The sequence below is a fragment of the Podarcis liolepis genome (genome assembly GCF_965112155.1).
Source record: "Podarcis liolepis genome assembly, chromosome: 2".
Taxonomy (NCBI): domain Eukaryota; kingdom Metazoa; phylum Chordata; class Lepidosauria; order Squamata; family Lacertidae; genus Podarcis; species Podarcis liolepis.
The window spans coordinates 20,817,012-20,832,975 of NC_139555.1; the positions used below are offsets into that span (position 1 = coordinate 20,817,012).

General features: G+C 45.0%; 1 protein-coding gene across 14 annotated transcripts in view; it reads left to right on the forward strand.

Moving 5' to 3' along the window:
- RHBDL3 (rhomboid like 3) overlaps positions 1 to 15,964 on the forward strand; it is a 140,685-nt gene that overhangs the window by 94,608 nt on the left and 30,113 nt on the right. For 11 of the 14 annotated variants that reach the window (XM_083490242.1, XM_083490247.1, XM_083490244.1 and 8 more), the window contains 2 exons: positions 11,294 to 11,518; positions 13,989 to 14,137. In XM_083490242.1, coding sequence (XP_083346368.1) covers positions 11,294 to 11,518; positions 13,989 to 14,137 — 374 coding nt within the window. The remainder of the gene's footprint in view (positions 1 to 11,293; positions 11,519 to 13,988; positions 14,138 to 15,964) is intronic. The other 3 variants (XM_083490246.1, XM_083490248.1, XM_083490250.1) reach the window with 3 other exon arrangements.

Here is a 15,964-nt window from a genome sequence, read left to right on the forward strand (position 1 = left end):
AACCACGTACCCCCCCACAGGGTTCCCTGCCCTGCCTGCTGCTGGAGGTCTCTGAGCCCCAGAGCCTGGCTTGGCCTTGCCACCGCATCTTCTGCTGCCTTGCTGATTGGCCACCCCAGGGATTTGCCTGCCAAGGGCCATGTCGGCGTGTCAGGTCCTGTGGGCAGACAGTGTGATTTTCCCACTTGGCACTGGTGGCAAGGGCTGGAATGGCATGGTAGGCTCCCTGAGCCCTCTGTGTCCCTCCTGGCGTGTGTGCATGTGCACACATGCCCCGGGCGCCAGCAAATGCCGCAATGCTTCCGCACTCCCCTATGATGAGAGTTTAGAAGAAAGGTGAGTAAGGAGGGGGTCTGATAGAGGTGAAGAACATTATGTGTCCTGTGGGCGTAGTGGGCAGAGAGAGATTTTTCTCCCATAATACAAGAGAAAAATCTGGAAAGAGAAGCTGCTGAATTGCAACTCATTACCAAACTTAAAACCATGGAGAGACCTGGTTTGAACAAAGACATTGGATTCTTATCTCATTATACATGACTTAGCCATTTTTCACCTTCTCACCCCTTGCCTTTTCCTGTAAGACCTATTGCAGTCGTTAAGAGTCGTCAACAGGCTCATCTCAGCTATCTGCCAATCACCCATTCCCACCACCCTTCTGAGTAATACCCCTCCCCACCTTCTCACTATATAGAAGGATCTGGCAACTTCTGTTTCAGTGTATCTGAAGAAGTGTGCATGCACACGAAAGCTCATACCAAGAACTAACTTAGTTGGTCTTTAAGGTGCTACTGGAAGGAATTTTTTTATTCTCCCATAATGTTAGAGCCCAGGGCCATCCAATGGAACAGAATATTGGAAGAGTCAAGGCAGACTAAAGGAAATGCTCCTTCACACAGGTTCCTTGTTACGCTGTGAAATTTGCTACTGCTGTGCATCGTGGATGGCTTGAAAAGGGTTTGGACAAATTCACGAAGGATAAGGCTGTTCATAGCTACTAGTCATAATGGCTGGTACTACCTCCAGTATAAGAGGCAGAATGTATACAAATTTATGAGAACAGAACAGAAAAGAGTTGGGCCTTTGGTCTGATCCTGCAGGACTCTTTGTCTGTGTGATCACCATACTCTTTGGATATCTGTATTGGGTTGGTTTTTTTAGGTTTGAATATAAGGTGGAATGTATATTAAGCAGAAAACAAAAAGGTGCTGCCTCGTACATAAATAACGTAGCTGACCTTGATCCCACAAATAGACTAAATTTAAAACCGGAAGCTCACTGCAGTTGCAGAACCTTATAGCTCCAAGAGCTAAGCAAGCAAAGCCACACAACAGATTCAGACTTTCTTTGCTGCATTTAGCCGGGGGCTGTGAGCATGAAAGCATTCCCATAAATCAGAACAAAAATACAAGACAGTTCAGAAACCGAGGGCCAAAATAGAGCCAATTGCAAGTCTCCCGTGTTGCATCAGCTTCAGCCCTATGTAGCACTATTATCATATCACAAAATGTGAGAGATGCCAGAAAATACACAAGTTAAGCTAAGAAAATTAATATTCCAGTTTTTCAGTTCCCTGCCTCTTAAAAGGCCGAGAAGAAAGATGAAATTTCAGGTATGTTTTTATTACTTCCCCGCCTTTCCAACACACACACACACAAAACCCCTACTCCTGACCTGGAAACTGGTGCTAAAGAACTCTTGCAGATCTCTCGGCACCCTCATCAAATTATGCATCCTAGGTTTCTTTAGCAGAAGACATGACTGTGGAATTGGTATGGGTTTCTTGTGTAGAAATCCGCTCCACTTCCCAGTGGGGAGGAGTTGCGGTGGACCACGTGGTCACCCACTCCCCACCAGGGGCGGGGGACTTTGTCCCCCATTGCCTGGGGATCCTGGCTGCATCAGAGCCCGGCTGGCCAGCCAATCTGCTGGGCGGGGTGTGTGGCCAGGACCGTTGATCTTGTCCGAAGCCCGGTTGGGGGCTAGGGCCTTGACACGGCCCTGTTGGGAACCCTGGGGGGAGCTTGAGTTGGTTTGCATTGACAGGGCTCCCCCTACCCGTGGTTTACCCTTACCGGACTTCCTGCACAGCGGGCAGGAGTCAGATATAGTTGGGTCCAATCAATGACTAAGCCAATACCGCTCACATTCTGTAATTCAATAAAGTTGTGGCCAAATTTGCCCAATAACATAAACCTAATATCTGTGTCCTTGTGTGAGTTATTTTCCAACGGGGGGTGGCAGCGGGGTCTCGACACGCAACTGCTTTTGCTGCTTACCTGTTCTTTTAGGACAGAATTAGAATCGTAGAGTTGGAAGAGACCACAAGGGCCATCGAGTCCAACCCCCTGCCAAGCAAAAAAATTATTCTCCAAGTTCTGCTTATTTGCTGAGGGCTGCTTTAAACAGTCGTGTCAACTGCTACACCCTTAGTGTCTCCATGCTGGAGAAAGTGGGCATCTTGAGCATGCAAGTTTCACAGACTTCTTTTCTACACTGATCTGCATTCTAAGAAACATACATGTTTGAAGCAGCAGGCCTGTGTCCATTGCTTAAGGAGAAAACATCTAGGAGTCCTCATTACAAGAGTTTGAGTTAGAAGGGACCCCAAGAGTCATTTAGTCCAACCCCCGGCAATGCAGGAATCTCAGCTAAAGCATCTGTGACAGATGGCCATCCAATCCCTGCTTAAAAACCTCCAAGGAAAGAGAGGCAACCTCCCAAGAGAGACGGTTCCACCGTCAAACAGCTTTTGCTGTCAGAAAGTTCTTCCTAATGTTTAGTGGGAATCTCCTTTCTTGTAACTTGAAGCCATTGCCTCGAGTCCTACCCTTCAGAGCAGGAGAAAACAAGCTTGTTCCCTCTTCCACGTGACAGCCCTTAAGATATATGAAGATGGCTATCATATCTCCTCTCAGTCTCCTCTTTTCCAGGCTAAACATACCCAGCTCCTTCAACATTTTCTCATATGGCTTGGTTTCCAGACCCTTGATCATCTTGATATTCTGAAACAAAATTTTAAACATGTAACTTTTTGAAGTTTAAAGTCGTTTGGGAAACTGAAAGAGGTGGACTGTGAATGTTCTTAATACGTAAGAAGCAAGGAATATTATTTTGTTGCTGTTGTTGCTTGTTTCGGATGAAGTTAGGTCATTATGCGACGTGTCCTCTCTGGAGAACTGTCAGTGTGTTCCCTAAGGGTTTTAATTTCATCTCCTAATGCCAACATTTACTGCTTTTGTAAGATTACCAGTTTAAATGGCTCTTGGCATTTTTATCACCCAGATGTGATCAAAAGCAACTAATATTCAGGCCCTCGTAAAATTAATGGAACGTAAGCGCAGGTAGGTGTTGTGAACAGAAAGGTTTCATTTGCTGCTTGCCTCGCTGGACAGATATCAGCTCTTGCATGCCTTCAATTCCTACTTCTTCACAGAGCATCTTCTGCTTATTTGGGTTTCTGTATATAAATAATAATAATCATAACTTGATTCTGCTGCATGCTGGTAACCATGCTGCGAACAGCAGCGTTTAGGAGTAATTATGATGGTACAACTCCTCCTCCCTTATGGATCAATTCATCTTCCCCATCTCACCCCAGCTTCTATCCAAATTAGAATAAAAGTATTTGGTTTTTACATATTATTTTTAGTATGTGACCACGCCGCTTAGTACCTTTCCTTGAGATGCATCAAATAAAGGTGGCTGACATTCCGTAGAAGCAATGGAGAACCTGTCTTGGGGCCAACTTCATATGAAAAGTTGAACCATCCTGGTCTAGATGGCCACAAGTTACCAATCCCTTCTCTGTAGACATATTTGTGGGACATGGGTACATCTTCATTGTTCTTATTTAAGGAAGTGAGTGTGCTTTTTTGTGTGGAGGTGGTCCCACCATGAGCCAAGATGAACATATTTTGAATGCAATTAAGGCAAACAAGTGAGAGATGGACAGGTCTGATTTCCTTGGTGGGACGCAATCCATGGGCATGGTTCTCTTACTTAAGCCTTATAAAATGAAGAGATGTGTGAGGACACTGTTAATTTCAGTAAGGTTTGTGCAGGGAAGCTTCCCACTCTGGTGTAAGTGAGGGTTAAGCTGCAGTGGGAGGTGTTGTCTTCAGGAACCTTTTCAAACAACACTTGAGAATTGTTCTCCTTTTTTTCACTTGTGTGTAAAAATCAACATATATATTTATTTATATAATAGCTGGATTACTTGAGGAGGAAGGTAAATTCTATATTTTTTTTTTAAAAAAGGAACAAAAATGAAAATTGAAAATAAATGTGCTCCCCCTTCAATGATCTTTCGCCAGGTGCTGCAAAAAAGGCAACAGTATTTGCCCATAGTGGAGAAGTCAAGGGGTAAAGGAATCATGTCCCCATTACAGTGGTACCTCGGGTTACATACGCTTCAACTCCGCTAACCCAGAAATAGTACCTCGGATTAAGAACTTTGCTTCAGGATGAGAACAGAAATTGTGCTCGGGCGACGCGGCAGCAGCAGGAGGCCCCATTAGCTAAAGTGGTGCTTCAGGTTAACAACAGTTTCAGGTTAAGAACGGACCTCCAGAATGAGTTAAGTACTTAACCCGAGGTACCACTGTATAGGGGAAACCAGACTGATTGCTTGCTGCAGGGCACAAGAACCTGGGACCTTAGCTTGGTTGCCTTGACAGTGGGGATGCATTCCTTTTTCTTCTACTCTGCTATTCAGAATGAGGGCAGTGAATGAACGTTGTATGCCCTCAGTGTCATCACATTCAAATCTGATTGGGTTGCTTGTTCATTTTTAAATTGCTTCAAAATAGGTAGCAAAAATGTAAAGGTTTTTTTCTGGGTTGGGAGGGGGCTGTTGTGAACCATAAGGATGCCCACCACTGAGGAGGGACGATAGCTAGCTCAAGTAAGGGGAAGTCAGAGGTTCCTGGTTTCCAAGGCAAAGGCATCTGGATGGGAGACCAAAGGAGTGAATTCAGCACCAAGGACAGTGCTTCTGCAGCTGAATCCAGCCATCCCTGTTGTCTCAGTGAGGTCCTAGAGGAACTGGGTGAGATTTAGATCAGGTCCAGTCTGTCATTGACTGGAAACCCCACCCCCTGAGTGCTACCTCCTGTTCTGCTGAAGGGCCAGTGTCTTCTTCTGCAGCCATTGGCACCCGTATGTCTCAAGATGTCAAACTACTGTTTGCTTGTATTCCTTTGGTGGTGAGAGAGGTTGGGGTTGCCCTAGGGTGTGGTTGGTTGTCTTTGATTGGCTGTAGTGAAATTTGTTTTTATGTGTGAGTTGGGTGTGTGGGTGTGTTTGGATCAGGTTAGCCAGGTTGATTTGTATGCTGTTGGTGAGTGCTTGTTGTTGTCTTGTTGGGCTGTGTATGTGATAAAGTGTAACCATATTGGGGTGAAGGTGTCTTCTTCTATTTATCCCTATGTCAGTTTCCCACACAAGTGATGCTGACACAAAACCCCACACATACACTAAGTAGAATAGAAGCAGTGCCACCCAACCCCACCCCACTCATCATCATCCCCTCCACCTCTTTTTCCCTTTTCTTCCTACTGTAACACTAATGTCTCAACAAATGAAACTGATCTGTAGAAAATGTAACTTGGAAAAAGAGACATTGCGCATACTTTTGTGAACTAAGAAATCTTTAATAAAAATATATTTGACTCCCTGAAAAAAAGAGTCAAACTACTGGAGAATCACAGCACCCAAAGCGACCTCTCCAAGGCGCAAGCCTGGGCAGTGTGTATGGGGTCTCTCTGTGAGCTGCTCAGATGACAAGGCTCCCCTCTTGGTCTCACTGATGTGGTCCAAAGGAAAGCAGAACAATACATTTGGCACCAGCTGGGCTCCAGGAGTTGCAGCCTATGCTTCCCTCTTGCTCATGAGTCATGACTGTTATAAACAGAAGACTTATAGGTACAGTAATAGCCAAAACTATCTGGTCTGTAATTCCAGTCTAGGGATACCAACATGGTATTCTCCAGATGGTGTTGAACTGCAACTTCTGTCTGCCCCAGCCAACATGACTAATGGTGTAGGATGATGGGAATTGTAGTCCAGCAATGTATGGAGAGCACTGCATTGACTGCCTCATTCATGGCTGGCAGACAGTTTGCCAGTTTCTGCTCCATGTGTTTCACAATTACTCTTTGGGAGACAGATAATCTTCACTTGTCATGGTTAAGGCTTGAATCTTGAAAATTAGGTCTTTTCATCAAGCCCCATAAAGAATTTCCTTCTCCTGGTTCATGGGCTTACTTGTACAGTCATTAAAACCCAGATACCTGATTCATGTGGGAAACTCTACTAACCAGCTGTCTCAAGGACAAATGTGTATTTGCCCACCTATGTTTTTTAGGGACACAGGTGGCGCTGTGGTTTAAACCACAGAGCCTAGGGCTTGCCGATCAGAAGGTCAGCGGTTCGAATCCCCGAACGGAGTGAGCTCCCGTTGCTTGGTCCCAGCTCCTGCCCACCTAGCAGTTCGAAAGCATGTCAAAGTGAAATTAGATAAATAGGTACCACTCCAGCGAGAAGCTAAACAGCGTTTCCGTGCCCTGCTCTGGTTCGCCACATGACCTGGAAGCTGTCTATGGACAAACGCCAGCTCCCTCGGCCTATAGAGCGAAATGAGTGCTGCAACCCCAGAGTTGTGTGCGACTGGACCTAATGGTCAGGGGTACCTTTACCTATATGGGTATGTTTAGTTAGTCAATATGCATTTCTTTTCTTATTTCGATTGCATGCATGTATGTACCTACAGTTACCTGTTTTAATCCTCCGTCTCTTGCCTGGAAGGTGAAAACTGAAGCTGTCCTTGAAGCTTGTGGAACACGCTTGATGCTATTTCAATACTTCATTATACCTTGGAGGTGCCTCTCAATCGTCTCTTGGAACATGGGTGGTACAACCCTCGACTTAAGGAGGCTGAGGGACAGTACTGCAGTAATCTGAGCACCCTTGACCCGAAAGATACACATCTTCATTATTGCTCTCCTTGCTGTATTTATCCAATTACTAAGAAGTTCTGAGCCTAAGGGAGTGGTAACTGCAAATCTCAGACCCCAGGACCCAGTCACAAACAGTGGCTAACAGGGATCATTGCAGAACCGGCTTTGAATATGTTTGCTATGGTATTCCGCCATTTAAGCCTTGTTGCTCCTTTTTAACAGTTAGTTGTTCGTAGTCTGCTATTGGTTTAAAGTGGGGAGAAATGTTTTCATGCCACGCAGCAGTCCAAACCAAACAATTCTCCTTGCAAATTTCCCATGGGCATCTGGTTAGCCTTTGCGAGAACAGGATGCCAGACTGATCCAGAATGACTCTTTATGTTCTTGTAAGGCAAACACTTTTCTTCTTTTTCTTTACATATGCCATTTCTAAATGGAACAGGGTTTTATTTGAACTGTACTCTATTGTGAAGAAAGCTATGAAACCGTATGGCTGTGACAATCATGGGTCTCCTGTGCTCTTCGCTGGGATATATTGCTACTGCCATGCAGCAATTTGGAAAAATTCATGACCCTTATTTGCAGCTTTAAAGAAAGGGCTGCTCAGGTATCGTGATTTACAGTCCTGCACCTGAAAGCAGGGAAATGTCTGCATAGCAAGCTTTCTGCTTCCAATTCATGCGTGTTCCCTGGAAGAGAGTGTCTGGGGCACTCGGGAACACTCTGGCGTTCCTACTTTTGTGAAGAAGCTCAGTGGTGGATCTAGTTAGTCCAGCATTCTCCTTTAGCATTGCCAGTGTTTTTTGGCTGGGTTTTCATACTTCTAACAGCTGCTCAATAATAATCAGGCACATCTTTTCCTGCCGTGCAGATACAGCGATTGAGGGAGAGTAGAGGGGCTTCATTGTGCTGCATTTCTGCAGCTGAAAAAGTCACAGAAACTCTGCTTGTGGGGTCCGTGTGGACTTCCATAACTAACAATTTATGGAAGCAGCCAATTCAGTAAAGTCCTATACAGCAGTACCTTGGTTCTCAAACGCTGAAAACCTGGAAGTAAGTGTTCTGGTTTTTGAACATTTTTTGGAAGCCGAACATCCGATGCGGCTGTCGACTATTGTTTCTGGGGCATCTGCACCAATCAGAAGCTGTGCCTTGGTTTTCAAACATTTCAGATGTCAAATGGATTAAGTTTGGCTCTTTTGTTTTTGCTATTTATTTTGTGTTTTTGTTTTTGAGGCTTTTTTGGGTTGTTGGGTTTTTGTGTGTGACTGTGTGGAACCCAGTTCAGCTACTGATTGATTGATTGATTGATTGATTGTGTGACTGCGGAAATGGATGAAAGCTCCCCATCCAAACAATGACTGTCATCAGTGCAGGTAAGAAAATAATAATAATTTTAATTTTTATCATCTACAATACTGTCTTCTTTATTTTATAGTACAGTGCAATGATTATTGCTTTCACTTTATCCGTTCCAGAAGTCAGTTCCAAAACCAAAGTGTTCCAAAACCAAGGCACGCTTTCCCATAGAAAGTAATGCAAAATGGATTGATCTGTTCCAGACATTTAAAAACAACCCCTAAAACAGCATATTAACACGATCCATAAACTGAAAGCAATAAACAATTTGCTGCAGTCACACAGTCAATCAATCAGTATCTGAACTGGGTTCCACACAGTCACAAAAACAAAAAAGAGCCACAAAAACGCAAAATATATAGCAAAAGCAGACAGACCTCAGCGTAACACTTGAAACAGAAGTGTGGCACTCAAAATGGAAGCATAACGCTCAAAATGGAAGTGTGGCACTCAAAACAGAGTATGTTTGGCTTCCGAAAAAAGTTTGCAAACCGGAACACTTACGTCCAGGTTTTCAGTGTTCGAGTTCCAAGTCGTTGAGTACCAAGGCGTTTGAGAACCAAGGTACCACTGTATCTATTGTATGTCTGAAAAGCAGAAGGCTTGGGCTTGGATATGCTGAGGCCATGAGCCAAGGGAAAAAGAAGGGCAGGGGTTCTAATGCTTTTGTGCTTCATTTTTCACACTGAGTGAGGCCTGGCAGCTATGTCCAAGCAGATGTCAACGAAACTGTTGTAGTGGATTGGAGTAAAGGGCTCTTGGCAGGGGTTTTGGCAATTGCACAAGAGCTTTCACAGCGTGTGTTGTTGGAGCATCCCGCATACTTGCTGCACTTCATTATGCAGGAATGTATGAATACTAGGGGGCATATGCCAAAACAAGAGGTTGTAATCATGCTGGAGCCAGGGTCTGCACCCAGTTTACTGTCAGCAGTTTATCACTGGAGAATTCACAGCGTTACAAAGTTAAATACGAGTCAAATTCTCCTCTCTTGTGGGAGACATTTCTAATACTTGTGTTAACCGGTATTTGTCAACCAAAGCAGCATTAATTATTATGACAAGCATGCAGTAGATTAGGGTTGTAAACACATTATACAGTCCATTGCTGTTGTGTGATTAACTCAGGACAGCCCTCTATATATCTTAAGCTGGAATCCATTGTTTCAATTCATTATGAGTATATTTATTTTGATATATCTCCGAAAACTGCTTTGAAGTCTCCATATCATTATATTGCTTTCATAGTTTTTGACCTAGCGATATATCACAAATCATGATGTGTGTTAGGGCAGTTAGGGCTTAGCGAAAAAGAATCCAAAACCAGCATATTGTGATACTGGTTTCATAATTTTTGACCTGGCAATGTATCACAAATCATGATGTGTGTGTATGCTATGCAAAAATCACGATGCAGGAAAAACCGTGAAGCCCGCCAATGCCTTTGCATGTCTCCATCCTTATTTCACACATTGTGGTATATCAGTATGTTGCAATACTTAGCTGGTGGTATATCACGATGCAGAAAACCAGATATTTCCCAGTTCTAGTTATGAGCAAGAACTACTTAATAAACTAAAATCAGGGGTGCTCGTTCAAGTAAGTAAAGTTTGAGATGAGTGCAATTGTACAGATTCCTTTAAATTAATCAGATAGTAATGTCATTTTTCTACTACAAAGGAAAGCCCATTTTTTTGTTTCTTCTTCTTCCTCCTCCTCCTCCTCCTCCTCCTCCTCCTCTTCCTCTTCCTCTTCCTCTTCCTCCCATCTGAATGTGTTGCCCCAGCCACTCTGGGTGGCTTCCAACAAATACTTACTATTAATTTGTTGTTATTGTTTGAGATTGTTATTGTTGACAGTTCCTTTCAAATAAACACAGTCCTGTGATGCATCCACTAATTTCTTCAATTAAATCAATAACTTTCGCCCCAGTCATTCTGTATAGAACAGGGACAGGGCATCCCATGGTTCTCCAGCTATTGCTGAAGCACAGCTCCTGGCATCTCTCACTATTGGCCATGCTGGTTGAGCCTGGTGGGAGTTGCAGTCCAACAACATCCAGAGAGCCACAGGTTCCCATCCCTATAATAGGCAAGTATGTCCAAGCAGCATGATAAAAGTCAGTATGAGCAAATTGTCATCTCCAATAGCCACTCCGCATTGAAGTGTATGCATGTTATGCTGTTAAGTATCACTGAAACAATACTTGTACAAGTTTTCCTACAGATTCAGCTAAGGCTGAATATTTTTCTAAATTCTAGTCATTACCTGGCATACTGCACCACATATCTCTTCCCCCACTTACTTTCTTACAAAAAAAAAAAACACTGCCCACATTTTTCAATGAAGGAGTAGAGCTTGCCAGTCAGGCCTTTTATATATCCTGCTCTGATTAATAGATCAAATGTTGTTATTTTGCACAGAAGTGTCTTTTTGAATAAGAGCATATGGGATGTTTCTTGTTTGGAGGCACCAAAAATTAGTCTTCTAACAACCAATTTTAACGACCACTTTCTGAAAAGAAATGGTAATGGCTATTCTACATGAGATTTTCAGTGGAGTAGAACCCACATGATACAATTAGCACATTTGTTTTATGTTAATTCGGGGGTAATTCTTGGTGGAATGAGAGCCAGTTAATGTTCTTTTGACCTAGAGCTTGATATAAGTAGAAAGGGCTGCAAGGTACCCTGATCTGGGTTCATTTTACCTAAATCTGCTAAACTTCTCCATCTTGGCATTTTTTTCATGCCCTCATTTGCCAAGCCGACTTAATTCCCTGAGTGATATCCAACTACGTTCATACTCAGAGTAGACATATTGAAATAAGTGGAATTAACTTATGAAATAATTGATTTCAGTGGGTCTGCTCGGAATACAGCTAATATACAATATCACCCCATTCAGTCTAACCACCAAGCCATTACTTGATTTCAGCTTGTTAATTCCCCCTCCTAATCCTTTCCTTTTATCTTCCAGATGAGTAACAAAAGGTCCAACAGCTTTCGCCAAGCCATCTTGCAGGGGAACCGGAGGCTGTGCAGCAAGGCCCTGCTGGAGGAGACGGGACTGAGCCTTTCCCAGCGGCTGATCCGCCACGTTGCGTATGAGACTCTGCCGCGTGAGATCGATCGGAAGTGGTATTACGACAGCTACACCTGCTGCCCCCCACCTTGGTTCATGATTGCCATCACCATTGTAGAGGCAAGTATCTGCCAAGCTAGCAAAGAGATTCCGGGGAAGTGTGTTTGCCTGTTCCAGGTGGGGGGTCACATCCTTGCTAACTAGGTCCGTGAGTAACCTGAAGGTTGCTCCTGGGTGCTAACTGTGCCAGGAGGGCCTTTTATCTTCTAAGGTTGCTGGGGGCTCTTCCTTGATGGCAAAGATCATGCCCTAGAAATCTCACATGTAAGAGGAGATTTCCAGCTTCAGCTGGTGCAAAGCCCTGCTTGTAGGGGTGGGCAGCACATCAATGGTAGGACGTTAGGGAAGGTGTCCAGGTCCCACTCAGCAGAATGAGTAGGAGGGTCCAATGACACAGCACAGCTGGCTTACCACATGTTGAAGCGAATGGAGTAGCACCCCTTACCAACCAAAGGGGACCTCCATAAATCCAAAAGGTCCAAAGTCTAAAATAGTCTAACTGCACCACTGGATAGTAGGCAACTTATTCAACGGATTGTTGCTCATCTGCACTGGCTGCCTCTGTGCTTCCCAACCCAATACAAAGAGCAGTTTTAAGACCTTTAAGACCCTACCTATAAGGATTCAAGCATGTGCAGGAGTGCTTCCTGCAATATGAACCTTCAAGATCTTCCAGTGGGGCCTTGCTCTCAGTACCTTAAGTTTCTAAGAGGGAAGTTCTAGTAGTGCTTAGCAGTGTAGCCCAGAAGAAGCTCGCTGTGTGGCCTTCCTGGCCGGTGAGTCACTGCTGCTTACTGGGGAGGGAGGGAAGGGGCAAGATGGCAGGGTGGCTGATGTAGCGCCAGCGCACTGGCAAGAGCACCAGATTGGCTTGGCCTGTGCATATGCACCATGGCGACCTCCCCACTGCCTCGTGCTTCTCCCTCCCAGTGACCCACCTGCCAGGAAGCTATAATACCAGCTCTTCTCCACCCAGCAAGCTGCGTTTGTTATGGAGCAGCCTCCCTATGAAGACCCACCAGATTTCTGGTGCTTTTGAAATGCGGTGCTTTTGAAACTAGACATTAACCAGGGCGTGGAGCAGGTAATAGTATCTGGTACAGTGGTACCTCGGGTTAAGTACTTAATTCGTTCCAGAGGTCCGTTCTTAACCTGAAACTGTTCTTAACCTGAAGCACCACTTTAACTAATGGGGCCTCCTGCTGCTGCTGCCGTGCCGCCGGAGCACAATTTCTGTTCTCATCCTGAAGCAAAGTTCTTAACCCGAGGTACTATTTCTGGGTTAGCAGAGGCTGTAACCTGAAGCGTATGTAACCTGAAGCGTATGTAACCTGAGGTACCACTGTATAATGCAAGGCATGAGTTTCTGCACCGTCATTTCTGCAGTTAATAATGTGAGGTGAGATGGGAAAATGTGCAGCATGATGAAATGTGCAGCTATGTCCCAATTTATGTTATGCCATATGTCTCAAAGTAGAAGAGAGGGAGAAGAGAAGCAATTCTGCGTTTCTGACTGAGTATATTTTAGAGTTGTTTTAATCATTCCACATTGAACAATTTAAAACAATGGGAGGTGCTGTAGAAAGGCTGTCAATACATTTTAATAAATGGGCAGGTGTTCTGGGTTTCAGGAACAAACCCTATTCCCAATCTTGAGTCATGAGATACAAGTGTCAGACTGGGCGCCACTAAAAAAAAATTGTCTTTGAGCCTCTTGCCATGTATGGCATGTATGAATGTGGTCATAGAAAGTAGAAGAGAGGTTTTTTAAAAAAATGCCTGTGTATCTTCTAGCTATCATTATTTTAAGAACCAATTTAAACAATAATCAGACTAAAGTCCCCCATATGGAAATGCACCAAGCAGAAGTTAGTCTGAATCCTGCTGAAAGCGTTGGGACGGAATTTACCATCTATAAGATGCCCCCATATATAAGACGCCCCCCTATTTTGGGGGATTCAGATTGTCGCCAGTCCACCCTCATCACTACCCGTGTATAAGACGGCCCCTAATTTTTGACATTATTTTTTAGGGGGGAAACCTAGCCTTATACACAGAAAAATACGGTAGCTGCAACTAACCAGTCCCATTGATGTCTGCATGTCCACCAGCCACACACCCTCCCACAGCCACATGTGTGACACCAGTGTGAAAGGGGGCTTTAGCTCATGCCAGTGTATGGACACAGGGATGCTCCACAGAAGCAGGAAGTCTGGCTAACCTGAGGCTCTGCTCCTGTGAAGGAGGAGCGGTGTGCACATGTCTGTGTGCACACATTGGCCCCCTTCCACACTGGCACAAAATGCGGAGCTATTGGGGGCGTGGTTATTGAGTGGGTCGCCATCAAAGCTTAAACGGGTAGCAGCGTAATCCCACATCCCTGCCCCCCCCCCCGCATGTACAGCAAACATGTGAGGGAGAAGATCTGGACACTTGCTGGAATTAAGCCTGTATGTCTCCTTGCGCATATTTTCTCGGCCAGATGCTTGAATGAATTACACTTAACTGTGCGATCTCCCTGCTTTCCTAGGTTGCCTTCTTTCTTTACAATGGAGTGGTACTAGATAGGTTTGTGCTGCAAGTCACCCATCCCTTATATTTGAAGAACTCATTGTTATATCATCCTCAGCTCCGTGCCCAGGCCTGGAGGTACCTCACCTACATATTCATGCATGCAGGGTGAGTTCTAGGGGAAAAGGGGGGCTGAATTTCTTGGGATGGGGGGGGTGGGGTTCCCTTACCTCATGGGAAAGACGGGGGGGACACAGAGCTGCCATCAGTGGCATAGCGTGGGTTGCCAACGCCCGGGGCTGTACAGAGGGTGAGAGGGAGGGAAACAGACGGAGTACGCATGCACATTCAACTGCTCTGCGGCGTCACCCAGGAGATCCCAGCCGCAGAGATAAGAAAATAAGAGTAGTTCCGTTGTCTGGAAAGACCACTTCCTGGTTTGCATGGAGAAGCCATTTTCAACAAAGCCCAGCAATGGACGCACACAGCTGTATTGAGGCAGCACTTAATAGGTGTTGAAGGTTGGAACCCCCTAACAATTTTGTGCCTGGGGCAACTGCCCCTGTGACACACACACAAACTAAGCCACTGCCTGGCATTCTTGGGCAGCTGCTGGGGGGCCCTGCTGATGTTTACCCTGCCCCCCTATAAAAACAAATCCAGCCTGGCACTCCAAGCAGTGGCAGGCAGCTTTGGCACTGCTTGGAGTACTGCGGCTTCCATTCCTGCCAGACAAGCCCGCTACAACACATCAACAGAGGAGAGGGCACCACCGGAGGGCCCCTTAAACCTGAATCATGCCTTAGGACTTCTGCTCTGAAACTAAAATGCTGGGAGAATCCTGTTGCTCTTAGGTAAAGGGACCCCCACCATTAGGTCCAGTCGTGACCGACTCTGGGGTTGCAGCGCTCATCTCGTTTTATTGGCCAAGGGAGCCGACGTACAGCTTCTGGGTCATGTGGCCAGCATGACTAAGCCGCTTCTGGCGAAACCAGAGCAGCACACGGAAACGCCATTTATCTTCCCACCGGAGCGGTACCTATTTATCTACTTGCACTTTGATGTGCTTTCGAACTGCTAGGTTGGCAGGAGCAGGGACCGAGCGACGGGAGCTCACCCCGTCATGGGGATTCGAACCACCAACCTTCTGATCAGCAAGTCCTAGGCTCTGTGGTTTAACCCACAGTGCCACCCGCGTCCCTTCCTGTTGCTCTTAGGTGTCCATAAAAAAGTATTACACACAATCCCCATTTTTAAAAATGATTTGCGATCTTTGGATAAAACCATGTTCTGTAAGAGCTGGTTTATATTGCCTGCTGGTCATAGGACATCAGGGGCAGAAGCTGAAGGAGGAAACATGGGTATATCATTCTTGACTTCATAGCGCTAAGTATCCTTGCCTGACAGATCTGCAGGATTTTTGCATAATTTGCTTGCTTTCTGATAGGAGCATTCTTCAAGTTGGAAATAGCTGCTTGAGGTGGTGGTGAGAGATTTTCATTGGGACAGTACCAGCAGGCAGGATTAAACACTGTCTCCCTGCCCACTACAGGCCTGGTCACGCTCTTCGACCCACCCCTGTAATGCCACTTTTACATTTTGAAACCCGTGCATTTTAATTGCAATATGAGCCAAAAAGGACTGCCTTTGTCCATAGAGATTTGCAAAACAGGTTGAAACCTTAAAAAGATATAAGTGCTTAAACTATGTTTAAGTATGCCTCCCTTTCCCACAAAATGCTAACCTCTGCCTTGACAAGTATCTTGTTGCTGTTAGGCTGTCGTGTTGCTTGGAAAAATGTGCTGAACCTTTTAATTATCACGTTTCTTTCACAACTTTGGCTGGTTTCCAAGGGAAACTCTTGGGAAGATACACTATCCAATGCCTCACATCTGTAAATATTAAGAGACTTAGCCAGCACAGCCTTATTACTTTTTTTTTTTTTTTGCAGTGGATTCTAAATCTTTTGGAAGTGTAAGCTATCAAAACCGTGTG